At 58.1% G+C, this 16601-nt stretch overlaps 2 protein-coding genes across 11 annotated transcripts in view; both read right to left on the reverse strand.

Annotated features, from left to right (window-relative positions):
* Positions 1-259: 259 nt before the first annotated feature.
* USE1 (unconventional SNARE in the ER 1) lies at positions 260-3075 on the reverse strand. Its single transcript, XM_061149921.1, has 8 exons — positions 2919-3075; positions 2557-2606; positions 2351-2429; positions 2112-2264; positions 1585-1597; positions 1128-1155; positions 708-882; positions 260-461 (listed from the first exon to the last, which is right to left on the reverse strand). Exons 1-8 carry the CDS (start codon positions 3057-3059, stop codon positions 279-281), a joined length of 822 nt encoding a protein of 273 aa, XP_061005904.1. The 5' UTR covers positions 3060-3075; the 3' UTR covers positions 260-278.
* Positions 3076-4818: 1743 nt separating this feature from the next.
* MYO9B (myosin IXB) overlaps positions 4819-16601 on the reverse strand; it is a 109092-nt gene continuing 97309 nt past the window's right edge. For 5 of the 10 annotated variants that reach the window (XM_061149922.1, XM_061149927.1, XM_061149924.1 and 2 more), the window contains 16 exons: positions 16192-16325; positions 15722-15912; positions 13778-13876; positions 13490-13663; positions 13337-13378; positions 13078-13189; positions 12148-12218; positions 11474-11666; positions 10990-11118; positions 10622-10727; positions 10217-10348; positions 8199-8322; positions 7657-7704; positions 7164-7306; positions 6355-6482; positions 4819-6234 (listed from right to left, as the gene is read on the reverse strand). In XM_061149922.1, coding sequence (XP_061005905.1) covers positions 5819-6234; positions 6355-6482; positions 7164-7306; positions 7657-7704; positions 8199-8322; positions 10217-10348; positions 10622-10727; positions 10990-11118; positions 11474-11666; positions 12148-12218; positions 13078-13189; positions 13337-13378; positions 13490-13663; positions 13778-13876; positions 15722-15912; positions 16192-16325 — 2242 coding nt within the window. In that variant the 3' untranslated portion in view covers positions 4819-5818. Of the gene's footprint in view, positions 6235-6342; positions 6483-7163; positions 7307-7656; positions 7705-8198; positions 8323-10216; positions 10349-10621; positions 10728-10989; positions 11119-11473; positions 11667-12147; positions 12219-13077; positions 13190-13336; positions 13379-13489; positions 13664-13777; positions 13877-15721; positions 15913-16191; positions 16326-16601 lie in introns of all 10 variants that reach the window. The other 5 variants (XM_061149928.1, XM_061149923.1, XM_061149931.1 and 2 more) reach the window with 4 other exon arrangements.

A 16601-nucleotide genomic window follows, 5' to 3' on the forward strand; every position in this document is an offset into this window, starting at 1 on the left:
TTGGGAGTTCTTGGGGCCTCTATGGGCCCTGCCTTGTCCAGTGTGAAGCAGGTACCTGGGGTGGGGGTGGGGGTGGGGTGGGGGGTGGAAATGGGAGGCAGGCTTGTTGACTCACCTCCCCCAGCTGCCTGACCTCCTTCCTTCCCTGGTCATGTACTCTCTGTAGCTCTCAGGGGGCTCCAAGGGCCTTCCCATCATGTTGCCAACCCCAAAGGGCATCATCCCTGGGCTGGGTGAAGGGCAGAGAGCAGACAGGTGACACAGGCCAGGCCAAGTCTTTATTTGAGTTTGGGCATGATACGGATGAAGAGGATCATGCTGATGAAGATGAAGCAGACGACTATAAGCATGGCCCAGAGCAGCCAGTTGACGGACTTCTGCGTGTGCTGCTCCAGCCGCTCGGATTCTGTCTTCAGCTTTTCCAGGTTCTGGTCGGCCATCTTGAGTGAGTGTGACAGGGTCTGTGGGTGAGGGAGGGAGAGTGTCAACAGGACTGGGTCCAAGTGTCGCCTCTTCCTACTGTATTGGGGTAAATCTATACCTCTCGGCCCTTGCTAATGCGGTTTCCTCTTCTGGGAATGCCATTTTTTACTTCTGCCAAACTCCTACTAGTCATCCAGTTGAGCCCCAGCCATAGGGACTTTCTTCTGGGAAGCATTCTTTGATGCCCCAAACCAGAGGCTCTAGGGTTCCCAGAGTCCTCATACCTGGTTGTCCTTCTTGATGACACTCTGGGCAGCCAGTGTGTTGGTCTTGAGGCTCCGGGCCAGGCCGAGCATCTCCTCTGCCAGCTTCTCCTGGAGGTTCTGGTGTCGCTGCAGGACGAGGTCTAGCTCGGCTGCTGACTGCTTCTCATCCCTTGGTGTGGGCCCTGACGCCCCACTGACCCCACAGATGGGTAGACCAGTGGGTATGAGATCAGGGGGTGGGGGAAGGAGGGAAGAGACCAACATGTTTTCAAGGGCCCTAGAGGTTACAGTTCCAGCTACTGCCCTGCTTGGGGCTGTCTCTCCTTTTTCGCTTTGGCTTCTGAGAAAAAGCATCCTCAGAAGTGGCTGTTGTTTAGTGGTGTTTTTTTTTTTTTTTTTTAATTTAATTAATGCTCCCCAAGGGCTGAAGATACTCACGTTCTCTTCCTCACATCCAGTTCGGGCTCTGAAAGCAAAACAAGCCAAGCAGGCAAAAAGGAAGAATTGGTTTGCTGTTTTCCAGTTTCCTGACCATTGCCCGGGATGTGTCTGTTACTCACAACGCCATTTCCCATTCTGTCTGCTGCATAGCAGGTGGGCTCTAGGTCAGGCTTCAAAGCATTCCCTGCTAGGAAGTGTTCCTCATCCGGGCTCCCCCAGGCCCCAGGTCTTTCCCTCTAGCCAGCCTTAGTCCCTTGGGCTGGGAGTGTCCAACTCTGGGGCCCCTTCCTCTGTCCTGGCACCCCCTTCAAGTATAACTTGGTAAGGCCCCTGGGCACAGTTTCCCTGGGCTGTGAACACCCTGTGGGAGCCAGGTTAGGCACGAGGGATGTGGGGCACTAAGGACACATGTCTGTCCCAGGCCTTGAGTCCTGTTCTGCTCATGCTGTCTCACCTTCACTAGAGTCCTGTGGGAAAAAAGGAGAGGCACAGAATCACCAACCATGCCATGCCCCCAGACCTGTCCTTTCTGCTTTCCGAAACTCCCCACCCTCAATCAGGACCCTGGACAAGACCTCTGAGGCTCAGTTTCCTCATCTATAAACTGAAAACAAGGGTTCATATTTTGAAGGGTATTTTTCAGAGCCACAGAAAGTGCTCATAGAGGTATCTGTCATCCTATTTCACAGATGAAAAAAACTCATTGATGTGTGGCGAGGCAGGGGCCAAACCTTGCTCTGAGCCAACTCTGGGGCTTTTAAGTGTAGATGTGCCATTTTTGCCTTGTAACAAAACTCTTATTCATCTAGAAAAGCTCTGGCCACGATGCCTGTCTGTTGGGAAGCCTTGTCTGATGGTCCAGGTCCTGTCTGTTGGGTATCCTAGTCCCTGCACTGGACAGTATTTGTTGTTCTGGCCACCTCCATGCACAAATTCTTGTCCTCAACTAAAGCTTCCCGGGGACTATGGAGGGAGCCCTACCGTGCCTAGCAGCTCACTCCGCATCTCACTGGTGTACCGAGCCCGTGACTGTAGGTGCACTGTCTTCGTAGCGGGTACCCGTTCCCTGGCTGTAGTTGGTACTCGGCCAGGGGCCAGGAACTGGTTGGCTAGTGCCTTCTCTGAGGAGGAGGTCTGCAGAAGCAGGAAGAGAGCAGTCACCAGAGGGGCAGGCCCCAGGTGAGCATGAAGGCTGACCAGGCAGAGGTGCCCCTGCTTACCAGTTTCTCTGCCTGCAGCATCCCTTTCAGAAAATCTACCTTCCGAGAATATTCATTGAGCACCTCGGAAGCCGGTTTGCTGGAAGGGGAGAAGAGGAAAAGGAAAGCCTATTGTGCCCAGTTGAGGGGAGGTTCTTAGCGGGAACTGGAGACCTTGTCTCCAGTAGGAGACTCAATTTTGAACCACTGTGGCCGCCTGCACTCACCTCGCCTGCGCTTTCAGGGCCTGCAGCATGTCCTCGAGAGCTCCCACATACTGGGGACAAAAAGTGGGGTGTCAGCCCAGTCCTCCCCCAACCCCTACATCCTGCTCACAGAGATCAGAGCCAACAAGGGGCGAGGCCAGGATGGGGGCGGGGTTGAAACAGGAGGAGCCAAGAATCAGGAGGAGGTACCAGCTGAGCCCCAGGGAGAAGGCGGGAGAGCAGCAGGTGGACGTGGCCGGAACCAACCGGAAGGGGCGTGGCCAGGCTGGCTGGCGGGGCGGGGGAGTCGGGTCCGGTGGCCTCTAGCTGGGGGTACCACTCTCCTGGATTCGGGGTTTACGAGGAAACACGGGATTCCCTACCTTTTCTAGACGCCACTCGTCCGGGTCCCGTTTCTCCGCTGCCATCGCCTCGCAGCGGCACAGCAGCCGCACCAAGTTCAGCTCCAGCCTCGACGCTGCCATCCCCACCCAGTGGTACTCCGCCCCTTCCGCCGGCGCCATCTTAAGAGATGGCGGAAGTGCCTTCCGTGGCCTCCTTCCGGTCGGAAGTGCCCTGTTTGTTTGCTGTCCCATTCTTGTTTAGGGTGGCGGAAGAAATGTCTTGTTTCAATGCGAGACACCATCCCGTCTGCATTTACTCCGGTATGAATCGCTCGCTAATTCTTGCGAGCATCTTGACTCTTCCGGGAAGGTTGAAAGGATCAAGTCATTCGGTGCCAGAAGACCCATATGCAAAGCGTGAAGTGCTCATTACTCCCCCCACCTCAAAATTCCTACCCCTCTCCCCACTCCTTCCTGAGTTTTTCCCACTCTGAGCCCTTCTGCATCCAGGCAGTCTTTTGAATTCACGAGGAGAGGCCCTGACCTGGGACTTCGGAATCCAAGACTTAGGGGCTATTATTTCCCGTCCCAGCCCTGACCCTGACTCCACCTCCCGTCGTAGCCTTGTGTTTCTTAACTTTTTCTGGACCTGTTTCTGCTCTTGGGAAACGGTTAGTCTGGCAGTGACATGAGCTAAACCTGGGAGCATGAGGTGTGGCTGGGTCACCCTCAACGCCCAGAACCCCGTGGGCAGAACCCCACCCGCCTTCTCAAGAAGTCAAGGCACCTCGTTCGAGTCTCCCTCTGTGGGCCCTCCGAGTGAGGATGGGAACATTAACAGGGGCTGAAGCCTGGCGCACATCCCTCAACTATCTCCCCATCCTTCAGGTTACCTGTGTTCAGGCCACATCAGTGGCCTTGGTGCCCTATAAGTACCGTGGACGAGTCCAAACTCAAACCAAGGTTATTGATGGGGGCGGGCGGGGGTGCGGCTCTAGAGCCAGACAGGGCTTCTCAAGTGGCTCAGTGATAAAGAATCCACCTGTCAGTGCAGGAGACACAGGAGACGCGGGTTCGACCCCCGGGTCAGGAAGATTCCCCTGGGGAAGGAAACGGCAACCCACTCCAGTATGCTTGCCTGGGAAATTCCATGGACAGAGAAGCCTGGTGGGCTACAGTCCATGGGGTGGCAGAGTCAGACATGACTGAGCACACATCCACACATGCATGAGCCAGAGAGGGCAGGGTCTGAATCCCAGGCCGCCCCATCCCAGCTGCGTGGCCTTGGACTAGACTGCCACCTCTTCAGCATGTGCCACCTAAGCTCAGGTTTGTCATGGTCTTTAACTCCTACATACCCCATCTGCCAACCAGTTCCCACAACTGCTGATCTGGTTGCAACCTGGGAGCTTCCAGCTTCCCCCAGGTAATGGTGGTGGCGCTCTTGCTTCAGGCTCTAGTGGGTCCACCAGGACTGACTCCCCACCTCCCACCCAAGGCAGATGGCTCCTTCAGCTGACATTTAAGCCCCTGCTGGGGAGAGGCTATGTGTGACAGGAGGCAGCTCCCAGGACAGCAGGCTCTCCTCACTTAATGTGGCTCTGCCATGAGCTGCCTGCTTCCTCAGCTTTCTGGATCAATAAAAAGCACTTACAGGGATTCCCCTGGTGGTCTGGTCGAGCTTCCACTGCAGGGGGTGCGGGTTTGATCCCTAGTCAGGGAACTAGGATCCTATAAGCTGCATGGCACAGCCAAAAAATAAGCCCACCTCGCTTGTGTGAAATTCCAAAAGGAGTTGGCTGGAGGAACGATGGAAGTCCTCCCAGACAAAGGGGCTCAATCCTTGCCCTGCACCATCACCATTTTTGGCTGAGGCTGCGTCTGACCCCCACCCGCCAACCTGGAGCCTGTCTGAGTAGGAACTGCACGCAGACACCTCTTAGGCACTTTTTCTTTATTTCACATGGCCTGTGGCTGTCTCTTGTCCCAGACCTGGCGCCGTGTGTCTGGGTGTTGCGAGAGTGGGCTGAGCCTAAGAGGGGAATCCCCCCCTCTATAGATGCCAGATGCCCAGACTGTCATTGTAGATTTGCAGAGACATACAACCCCAGGCCTTGCCCTCTCCACCGGTGAACGGTCCTGAGTTGTGGGCTCCTGTTCTGCCACATGGGGCGGGCAGTGCCAAGGTGGGCTTCTCTGTCCGGGGCACAACAGACCGAGGAGTGATGGCCACATTCGAGTATCCCTGGAATAATGTGAGGTCTGTGGTGCCTGGAGTGGAGGCCGCCTACCACCTTGTGTCCTGGCTCTAGCCAACAGTCTTGATCACCACAGAAGGCTCCACTGTTCCCTTGAATGGGCCAGATAGCCACCAGCCGGGCTGCAGTACGGGGCAGTCAGGGGCCACAAGTGTCCAAACCCCTCATGCAGAGTCCTAGCCCTCAGCCCCCTCAGCTGTCCCTCAAAGTGGGTCTGAGCCTCTGAAGCTTGGCGGCTGTGTGGGCTTGCTCTGAAGACTCACATCCAGGTTATAAGGGAGATGCAGGGCGTTAATATAAAAGTTTGTACATACACATATAAAAAAACAATTTGGTCTTCTGTTAAGGCTGTTACAGTTTAAACTTATGTAAACCACGCACAAAGAAACAGTGACCTTGAAAACATACAAAAGGGGAGTTGGGAGATGCCGGGCTGCCCGCTATGATTCGGTGCTGTGATCGGGCGCCTCCGTGTGACCTGGGGGCTCAGCAAGGGCGGCCAGGCCTCAGCCGGCCTCTCCCCGCCTGAACTCACTTGGAGCCAGTGCCCATCTCACATTACTCTAGGAGCTTTCCACTCTGGATCCTTCTCAGACCGCTGAACGCTGGCTCTGGAGCTCCGGTGCCCAGCTCGGGGACTGGGCCGTCCTTGGACGTGCGGATGCTGGCAGCTCAGGGCCCTCAGCCATTGGCCTGGCCCGAGGAAGAGGGCAGGCAGTAGGTTGGGGGGTCCGAATACCTCCGCTTGGCCCCAGGCAGCCGGTCATCCTTGTCCAGGGGCTCCTGAGGGCCCTGAGTGGGCAGGTGAGTGCCTGGTGTGATATACACAGAGTGTACCTGGTCTGGGCGGCGGGCCGGTGGCTCTCGGCGCCTCACTGTGGCGGCAGCTTCCTGGGTACCAGGCGCCCGGCCAGGGAGATAGGAAGGCAGGCCAGGTGGAAGCTTGATGTTGGCCGTGGGCATGATCGGGGTCCGCCGGGGGGTCTTCACTCTGACCGTCATGAAGGACGACGGCCTTCGTCGAGGAGGGGCAGCCGCCTCAGGGAGGGGGCTCGGGGTGGGCGCGCCGGGGCAGGGGAGAGCAGGCGCGGGGGGCCCTTTTGAGAGACAGATGGCAGGGTTACTGCAGCTTCATGACCGGCAGATGGACCCTCGCCCGGGGGCCTGCTGGGTGTGGACACGGGAAGGAAAAAAGCAGACGCTACCTTAATACTGACCTTCCGAGGCCCCCCGCCCGGCCCGCTCTTCCAACAGGCTCTCGGTGCTAGCCGATGTCTCTGAGTCCAGGTTCTCCTCGTCGGAGCCCCGAGGGTCCAGCTCTGGCAGCCGGTACGTGATGTCCTCCCTGGGGATGAAGGGGGTCACAAGTGTCTAAGGCTGCTCCATGGTGAAGGACTGCCCCGTGGAAAAGTGCCAGGCCAATAGCGGACAGAGTAGGTTATTCTGCTCCTAGATGGGACTCTCTGCCCCCTAGCATTCCCAACCCAACTCCCAAAGCACATCTCACCCCAGATGCCCCTGGCTCAGTGAAGTTCATGTGAGCAAAGGGTCAGACTGGAGGGAAACCAGGCATCTGTGACTCAGCTAGTGAGGAGTTTCTGTCTCAGGACCTTAGCACATGCTGTTTCTTCTGTCTGGAGTGCCCCAGCCTATTCCTAAGAACAGGATGCCCAGGTGGCCTGGACTACACCCAACCTCTTGGCGTAATTTGCCAAGTGCATCTCTGTTCATACTTCCACCCTGACAGGACAATAAATGGGTGGATCACCCTAGCTGAGGCCAACTTTGGTTCAGGCATCATCCCTGTGGCCTCTTCTCTCCCTGTGGACCATGATGGCCAAGTGGGGGGTTTAAACAGTCCTAAGCTGTGTTATAGGACAGCAGTGCCCCATGAGATGGACCCTGGACCACAGGGCTAAGTCTAGCCCATCAACCTCCTAACAGCCAGACCTCTCTAGTGGAGGGGCCAGTGGATGGAGACCAGACAGGGCAGCTGAGGGTGGTGAGGGATCAGAGAGACACTTGCTTCTCCTCTTTGATGGACTGGATCCGCTCGATTAGGATCTCCTTCTCCCGATCCTCATCGCCGCCGGCTGCTTCCTCCTCCTGCAGCACCCCCAGCTCCTCTGGACCACCGCTGCTGCTCCCCCGGGTCTTGGGGTTCTTAATCTGCAAAGAGATGCAGCATATATGGCCAGCCCCTCTGGGTGGGTGGGAGATCAGTGCTTGCAGATGGGGAGAGGGTGGTATGAGTAGTTCCGGGGGAGATTAGTTCTGACATGGAAGTCTAGGCTTAGCGAGGCTTCTCTGGGGATCATGCGGGGACCCAGTGGCCAGTACTTGGCTGATTAGTTGTCTTCAGCACAGGTGATCAGCAGGCAACGAGGTTCCCCCAGCATGCACTTCCGGAGGTTAGCACATGCTCAGCCTATTCTACGAGGACCCTAGGGGCCGAAAGGAACCCCAGCATGCACCGCACCAGGAGACGTGTGAGGAGGACGGACCGTAGGTGTACATACCAGGACCCCCTCATAGGGAGACGAAAACCCCAGTTTGAGAGGCCATGGCTGGGGGAGAGATGAAGAGAGGGTGACCACACAGGGCCACGACCAGGGCTTAAGTGCTACATGGCATACAGCCATGTCTGACCGTGGGGACGAGGACAGGGTCCTCCCACAGGAGCCTGCGACTGGCCCCTTATCCCCCTATCCACCCCCCACCCCAAGCCTCTTCTGCTGTGGGTGTTTCCCTGTGGGCGGGGCCTCAGTCAGCCAGGGTTGTGGCTGGAGAATGACCAAGAGCCCTCCCAAGTAGGTGACAGGTTTCTCCCCCACTGCTGAGAGGAACAGCCGACCTTGAGACTGGGCTAGGACAGGGGTCTTTTGGCCAAGGTGAGGAATCGGCCCCTAACCATGCTGCCACGAGGCCCCAGGTCAGGCTGATTGTGGCCAAGGAAGTGTGCTGGAAGTGTGCGCTGGGCCGACAGGTGAGACCCCGCCCACCGCCCAAACCCCGCCCCTACCAGCTCCGCCCCACCAAAGCCCTGCCCAGTATAGCTCACAGCATTCTGGCGCAGCAGAGAAAGCCTTCGGAAGGCCATGCTCTCAGCAGCCTCCAGCTGGTTGATCTCCTCCATCTTCACTTTGTACTTCCTCATCTGTTCTTTGATCAGCATCTCCACGCACCTGTGGAGAAGGCTACTCAGCTACCGCCTGGGATGGGGGCCAGGGATGGCCAACGTGAGGGCCCCACATCTAGGGAGATGCTGGCCCAGGACAGGGGCGTGGCGGCTGAGATATAGACCTAGAGAGCAGGCAGGGCCACAGGCAAGGCTGTGGCGCCCATCGTGGGCCTGGTTCACTCACTGTGTGATCTCCTGCAGCTCACCCCACCTCTCTGAGCCTGAATCCCGGTCTTAACACGCCGCCTCCTTTGAAGGAGGAGGTAGAGTACCCTGGAGGCTGGGCCGTTTACCCCATGGGCTGTAGGCAGCTGGCCCCAAGGGCTCTAGAAGTCAGTCGTGACCCAAGACACATCTGCTCAGTGGTCAGGGCCAGCCTGCAATGGTTGCCGGTCAGTGGAATGGTCAATACCAGGGCAGGGAGGGCATGGTGGGATGGGATGGACTTAGTTTGGATGGAGAGGCAGTCATGACTCAGGCCTCCTGTTGTCATGATCACAGATTAAAAAAAAACAAGTACCAAGGAATGTGCTGGAACAGGCTGGAGGAAAATCTGTCAATGCCGCATGGCTGCCCACGTAGTGTTGGGCCTCAGTGGGCTCTCCTCTCTGCCTGCCAGCTGCTGTTTATGCCTGGGGGAACTCACGGTCAGGCATAGCCCTCAGGCCTGCCTCATGACACCACCCTGGGTGACAAGTTCTTACTTTACAACTCACCGCCTAAACAGTGTCCTCTGAGTGATGGATGTCTGCTGACGCCCTTGAGTCCTTTATCTTTCATTCATTTTAATTTTTTTGGCCATTCTGTGCAGCATGTGAGATCCTAGTTCCTTGACCAGGGATCGAACCTGAGCCCCTTGTGTTGGAAGCTTGGAGTCTTAACCACTGGACTGCCAGGGAAATCCATCCTTCTAAAGAACTTTCTGAGAATTTTGAAGACCATTTGGTGGGAAGAAGGAACCTTAAGACAACTGTTCCTTTTTGCTGCTGGTTCCCACTGCTCCCAGAGGCTGGGAATGTGGGGTTCACCACCTGTCTCTCACCCTGGACTGGGGATGAGGGATTTCTCCCCTGTTTTTGGGTTTTCACCCTCGAAAGAACTCAGGAGTGATGCTCTTGCTGCTAGAGGGGAGATGCTGCCAGGTCTCCTCCTGGGTCTGGACGTGTGTCAGCCTCAGGATGCCCCCACAAGGCCCGGCTGCTTCTTGTCCCTTGTCTGTCATAAGAGCCCTGTTCGCCGATCACAGCAGCCAGCGCACATCTGGACTTTGTCAGGAGTTTGGGTTTAGTGTGACTGTAGAAAGTCATGACTTTCTCCATGACTTCAGAAGAAAAGAAGGAAGGGTAGAGAGACCAAATGGAGTCCATGCAGGACCCCAGTGCTCAGGACACCTCCTGGGGTGGTGGCAGTGGTTTGGCTGCTAAGTCGTGTCCGACCCTTTGCGACCCCATGGACTGTAGCCCGCCTGGTTCCTCCGTCCATGGGACTTCCCAGGCAAGAACACTGGAGTGGGTTGCCATTTCCTTTTCCAGGGGACCTTCCCGACCCAGGGACTGAACCTGTGTCTCCTGCATTGCAGGTGGATTCTTTATCCATTGATCCATCAGGGAAGTCCTCCTGGGTGTGTGTGTGTGTGTGTGGTTGCACTGTGTCTTAGGTGCAGTACATGGGATCGTAGTTCTCTGACCAGGGATAGAACCCCGGCCCCCTGCAATTGTGAGTGCGAAGTCCCCTGGGGTATGTTCTTCTGGGTTTTTCTCTGCGAGCACATTTACATGCTACCAAGGCTAGGCCATCCTAGGATTCTGGAGTGGGCTGTCCTGTTTAGTTGTGGGGTCCCTGGCTGGGTTGCTCTGGGTGTGTGTTGGGGGCGGGGACTGGCCGGTCCTGGCACTCACGTGGTGATTTTGAGGACATCCTTCATGCTGATGAGGGGGTCTGAGTTGTCGGGGCATCGCAGGAGGCAGGGTGCGAAGATGATGGCCAGTGCGCTGGGTGACATGCGGTTCACATCCTCGAGCAGGGCCACCCTGTGTGGCAAGCGGCAGTTAGGGGGTGGCTGCGGGGAGACCCTCCAGAGGCTCGGGGGTCACTGTGGGGAAAGCGCCGCCACAGGTGGGAGGTGAGAAACGTTGGCTTCTGCAGGGCGGAGAAAAAGGTCCACGAAAAAGCTGGACCGCCCGAAACAGGCTCATGCCTTGGCATGGAGCCAGCAGGACACGCCAGCCCAGAGAATGCTACAGCGGGGCTCTCACCGGGACCCCACCCCCCAGAGAGTGGGCACTTAGGGCTCGGGCACTTGCTTGACCAAGTGGAAGATGAGCCGCTCCAGGGAGTTGTGGTTGGCTTCTGGCAGGTGCTCCAGGACGGCGTAGATGGCAGCCAGCTGCTCCTGCTTCTCTGGGAGCTCTAGGAGGGTCCCGGGTGTCAGTGGCCCGCGGCCCCCACCCGATCGGCCCCAGGGCGCCTGGAACCTCCCGCCGTGTAGAGCCCAGGGCAGTGTGTGTGGCAAGGAGGCAGGGCCACAGCGCGGTCCTGGGCCCGGCCAAGGCCTTGTTTTCTCAGCTGGGGAGCTGAGGGTCCCTCCTCCCTGACTGGCCATAGCAGAGGCTCAAGCCTGACCCCTGCCCTTGACCAACTGCCCGCCCTTGCCACAGTGGCGGGGACTCACCGACGGCACGGAGGAAGTCGCCATACTGGGCGAAGGTCATGAGGGGCTCGGGCAGCTCCCGCAGCCACTGCTTGAGCACCCCGGTGATGGCGTGGATAGGGAAGTTCTCCAGTTTGACTGCCATGGGGTCTGCAGGGTGGGCGCACAGGCTGGTGAGCGTGAGGAAGGTGGGCGGGCTGCGCCTGGAGCCCCAGGTGGCGCCCTCCTGCCCTTGACGCTTACCCGTCTACACCCACTTCCTCCCCCAGCACCCACCGCCCACACGCGTGCCCAGTGGCTCAGTCGTGCCTGACTCTTTGCAACCCTGTGGGCTGTAGCCCACCAGGCTCCTCTGTCCATGGGGTTTCCCAGGCGAGCATACATGTCATTTCCTTCTCCAGGGCATCTTCCTGACCCAGGGCTTGAACCCGGGTCTCCTGCACGGCAGGCGGGTTCTTTAATGTGGGAGCCACCGGGAAAGCCCACCCGCCCCCCCAGCACCTGCCTGTCTGCAGTGCCTGCCGGAGCTCCCGTGTGCGGTTGGCGGCACCCGACTTGCGGTAGAGGCCCTCGGTGTACAAGCCGTGCATCTCCACGTGTTCCAGAAGCTTCTCCAGCACGAGGGGCACTGAGACCTTGTCGCTGGTCAGGCTGTCCACGCACACGCCAAAGTGGCCCGACTCCGCGCCTGGTTCCATCTGTGATGGGGAGTGGGGATGGGTCAGGCCTGGGCTGGTTGCCTTCCTTGTCATCCCCTGGGCCTCCTCTGTGGCCTCCGTCCCTCTCTGCCCCTCATTCTCCCTTGCAGACCTGCCAGAGGTGCTGGGCGGTGGGGGTCCCTCAAAGGCCACTGGCAAGAGGTCTCTAAGTGAAGTGCCGCGGCCCAGTACCGAGGACCCCACCTCCCCTGGGGCAGGGTAGGGGTCTCCCTCCCACTGGTGGCGGGGAGAGTGGGGCCGGGGTCTGAGATGCACACACAAGCCCGACCCCAGCTTTGGGGGGGCCCCGGGGGCTGACAGGACCAGGGTGTGCTCTGCTGCAGGACCACCCCCCCCACCAGCTCTGCGCTCCGGTCTGGTGACCAGCCTTGGCCTTGCACCCGGCACACCCTTTCCTCCACATCTCTCAGGACGGCCTCCCTCGGGTGTTCTGCCAAGTCCCCGGCCTTGGCGGGCTCACCTTCCTCCCGCACTTGAAGGAGCAGGTCTGGATCTTGTGCACACACTTCTTGTGGCAGGTGGTCTTGCACACTAGGTCATGGCGGGGGTGGCGGGAGAGGGGTGGTCACCAGCAGTGCCTCAGGGACTCGGGGTCCTGCGGCTGCCTGTCCCGGTGTCTCAGGACAGTGACAACCACCTCGGCATTTACTATGGATGTGAGGTGGCAAGCAGCTCCTCATACGGGCCAAGGGGAGAGGAAATTACCCTGGCCTGGAAGGAAAGCCAGCCCTGACTGGTTCTGGCAGGAAAGCAGACGTGCTAGAGGCCTGTCTGACCTGGCCTGGGCTTCCAGGGGACGAGTGGGTTCCCACCCAGGCTTGGTCAGCCCCTGGCTGCCCGACTGGGGGCCACCTGGGTCATTCTGGGCTGCGCTTGTCTCTCGGTCCCTTGGGGACTGACTGGCCTTGCCTGGCACATGAGGAGGGGCTGGCAGTGAGGGCAACAAGAACAGATAGGGGCCAGGGGGACTTGGCTGTGGAGTTGGGGGAGGCCTTGGGGTCAGCTGAGGACCGGCCTCTGGCCCAGCACGACAGTAGTGGTGGGGTAGGAGTGGGTGAGGTGGGCCTCACTGCCCCGTGGTGAGGGGCACTGTTCTTTTTTTCTATGTATTTATTTTCAGCCATATCCTGTGGTATGTGGAAGTGGAAGTTCCCTGACCAGGGATCAAACCTGTGCCCCCTGTGTTGGAAAGGTGGAGTCTTAACCACTGGGCCACCAGGAAGTCCAGGGGCAGTGTTCTGAAAAGACTGGTCCTGTAGCTGGGGTGAAGGCCCAGGTGCCCAGTGAGGGGCTGGGGATGCAGTCGGGGCGGGGGTCAGAGGGTGTGGGTTGGGCGTCCGGGGGGACCTGGGGGTGGGTCAGGGGGCGGGGGTCGGGGAGGCGCACTCACCGCTGCAGAGCAAGGCCTTGTCCATTAGCCAGATGTAGGAGAGGCACTGCTCACAGGACTGGGGGATGCTCACTTGGTAGCTGACGAACACGTGCCCGTTGTGCTGCAGCACCTGGGTGGCAGGGGAGGGGGCTGAGCGGGCAGGGGGACCCCCGGGGGGACGCCTCCCGCGGCATCTCAGGATGGGGGTCCCTTAGGGCTGGGTGGGAAAACACATGCTTCCCTGAGCGTGCGCGCACACGAGAACACACATACTCACAGCGCGTTCCTGCTTCCGCTTTTTCTTCTGAGCTTTGCTCTGCTGTGAGAGAGCAGAAAGGCCAGGTCTGCGCGGGGCCCCCTGGGGATACCCCTCCCCAAAGCGACGTGCCGAGCACAGGGGCCCTCCCGAACCCAGAGCGGCCGCACCCACCTTGGGAGGCTCGAAGTCGTTCTTGGTGTACCCGCGGGTGAACTCGTCCAGCAGTGACTGGAAGAGGTTGAGGACCAGGTTGGTGTCCTTCTCGCCGCGCTCGGCTGCCAGATTGCTCACGACGATCTGGTAGTTCTCCATGAGGTCCGTGTAGCCCACGTGGATGTTCCCGTTCTGTGGGAATGCAGGGTGTGACCCTCCCGTAGGACAGACAGACGGCAGTGCCCAGGCTGGGGAGGGGGTGGGGGTTGCCTTGGGGCCCCTCCCCGGGGCTGGGGTTCCACATACCGGGACGGAGTACATGGTCTTGAGATTGCTTCGGAACTTCTCGGTGGCTTCGATGAATAAGCTTTCAATGGGAGTCTTCTGGGAACGCAGGTCATTCACCTGGAGAGGGAAGGAGAGACCCGCTGATCCTGCGTTGCCTGGAGCCAGGCATCTGGGTGGTCACCGCTCTGCCCTGTCCCAGGTCCTTCCCTGGCTCCCCTGGGAACCATTCGGGCCCTCCTGCCAATGCTGGTCTCTCTGGGATCACTCACTGTGGGTGTCAAGCAGCAATCCCACCTTGGCCCACCCCACTAGGTGCTGGGAACACGCCCCAGTCATGAGAACCAAAACCATCTGCACATGTTACCAAGAGTCCCCTAGGGGCAGACTCAGCCCTGGCTGAGAAACCCTGGTTTAACGGGGCCCTTCCTGCTGCCCAGCACAGGCGCTTACTCCTGGCCACACCCCAGGACTGGGGCTGCCTCACATAGCCCGATTGTTTCGAGATGCCTCCCCCTTTGAAGGCTGTCTTAACCCTTTATTGTTCCTGTCAGCCTGATGTCTTCCTCCGAAGCTCTCAAATGCTGCTCTGCTGGCTGTGGGGCTGCCTGAGACTGAGGTGTGAACACACCCGATTTCTTTACCTTCACTGCACACATGTGTACTAAGTCAAGTCAGTTGTGACCCCATGGACTGTAGCCCATCAGGCTCCTCTGTCCATGGGATTCTCCAGGCAAGAATACTGGAGTGGGTTGCCATGCCCTCTTCCAGGGGATCTTCCTGACTCAAGGATCCAACCCTCATCTCTTATACCTCCTGCATTGGCAGGTGGGCTCTTTACCACTTTTCCACCTCGGAAGCCCCTCTAGTACACACAATAAGTGCTCAATCATCACCTTGCACTGAATGCATCTTGTAAAAAAATTTTTTAATTAATTAATTTGCCTGAGCTGGACCCTGGGGGCTTCCTAGGTGGCTCAGTGGTAAAGAATCCACCTGCAATTTAGGAGATGTAAGAGAACTGGCTTGAATCCCTGAGTCGGGAAGATCCCTGGGAGAAGGAAATGCCTGCCTACTCTTGCCTGGAAAATTCCATTGACAGAGGTTGGTGGGCTACTGTCCATGGGGTCGCAGAGTCGGACACGACCGAGCAGGCATACAAGCTGGGTTTCACTGTGGTTTGTGGGATCTGGCTCCCTGAGCAGGGATCGGACCTGGGCCCCCTGCACTGGGAGCTCTGTGTCTTAATGGTGGACCACCAGGGAAGTCCCCAAAAGTGTTCTAAATAAAGTAATTTGTTCACAAGCAACTGCCGCTGCGTGGTAAGGCGAGGAGGGGCCACAGGACCTAGCAACAGCCTGGCGGCACTCGGTGTATGTCTGGTATTCTGCTTAGAAGGTTATTCGGGACACCAGTGCTTCCTCACGTGGAGAAAGCAGGAAACTGCCCCCAAGGGGCGCTGTGAGACAGCACACCAAGTGTCTTCAATCGGCAGATCTCAAACTTCCTGGGCAGGAGCTGCAGAATAAAATGCATCTGCCGGGCGCGCAACCCACGTGTGCACACGCCTGTGTACTCTGGACGATTTCAGTGGGTGAAGGGTGGGGCTGCGTCCCAGAATCAGATGCTTCATTCTGTGCAGTCCTTGTAATAAGACACACATTTGCCGGCATGTCAGTATGGGCACAGAACAGGATGACTGCAGGCTACAGGTGATCTCACGGGAATCCTAGCTGGGTTTTGCAGAAAACCAGCAGATGCCAAACACAGACAGAAGCATGTGATTTCCAGACCCTTCTGTGTGTTGGAACCATGGACCTGGCCTTTCTGTTCCCACATGGTAAGAGCTTTGGTGTGACGGTTCAGAAAACTACCAAGTGGCAATGGCCCCCCAGGGAGGTCTGGAGCCACTCTGCGTGGGACCCCTGCCCCCAGCGTTCCTGGCCCAGGGCCCCGACTGCCCACCTTGTTGAGCAGGAATTCATCCAGGTACTTGAGCTCATTGGCGTTGGTGATCTTGCGGAACACGGACTCTCGCCACTTCTCCGACACCGTGATTTTGCCAATCTTGAGGTTTCGGTTCTTTTTCCCTTTGCCTCCCGGCTCCTTGGGGTGCTTCTCACCTGTGGCATGACGGTGCTGGTGGCTGGAGGGGACTGGAGGGGTGGGGAAGGGGGCAGGAGAGGCTGGTAAGCGTGGTGGGTTTCTGAGGAGGACGTGGGTCGGCCTCGGGGATGTGGTCACCAGCATGGGGAACTAGGGCCCCGCGCCCCGCACACTGGGTTTTGTGGCCAGAAAGTGCCTCTGGGGATCGGGACCAGCCCTGAAACCGTGTCACCAGGGCTCAGCCCACAGCTGACTCAGGTCCCCACCTGGGACGACCCTCAGTGGACCCAGGGGCTCTGCTCTCCATCTCTGAATCTGGAATGACCAACCTTCTAGATTCTTCTTCGTGGTGGCAGCTTCCAGGATGGCTTGCCCGGGTATAGCGCTCTCTGTCTCTTCTCCACCCTCTGGGCTGAATTTCTTATCCTTGTTCTTGTGAAGGAAAAGTCTCTTAAACGTGGATCTATAGGAGAAAACAGGGGGCTCTGCTTAAGTCTCAGGAAGTGAAGGCAGATTTGAGGCCAGAGGAAGGGTCAACCTGCTGTTAATGAGAAATAGCCCTTTCACTGGCTACCACTGGCAGGTAATCCCATTAAAAATAAGGTTGGAAAAAAAATTAATAAAAATAAGGTTGGTTTGTGTGAACTGACAGGGAAGTTGGGTGGAAGACTGAGATAGTGAGCAGATGTCACAGGGTCACCCTATTTTCATATGTAAAGAAAACTGGGGACTTCCCTGG

Source organism: Dama dama, chromosome 9, assembly GCF_033118175.1.
Source record: "Dama dama isolate Ldn47 chromosome 9, ASM3311817v1, whole genome shotgun sequence".
NCBI lineage: Eukaryota > Metazoa > Chordata > Mammalia > Artiodactyla > Cervidae > Dama > Dama dama.

Excerpts from the sequence above, each read along its gene's own strand:
- USE1 (XM_061149921.1), bottom strand. The coding sequence starts at position 3,059 with ATGGCGCCGGCGGAAGGGGCGGAGTACCACTGGGTGGGGATGGCAGCG. Across the intron at positions 2,607-2,918 it reads ACGAGTGGCGTCTAGAAAAG|TATGTGGGAGCTCTCGAGGA; the intron begins GTAGGGAATCCC and ends TTTTGTCCCCAG. Across the intron at positions 2,430-2,556 it reads GCCCTGAAAGCGCAGGCGAG|CAAACCGGCTTCCGAGGTGC; the intron begins GTGAGTGCAGGC and ends CTCCCCTTCCAG.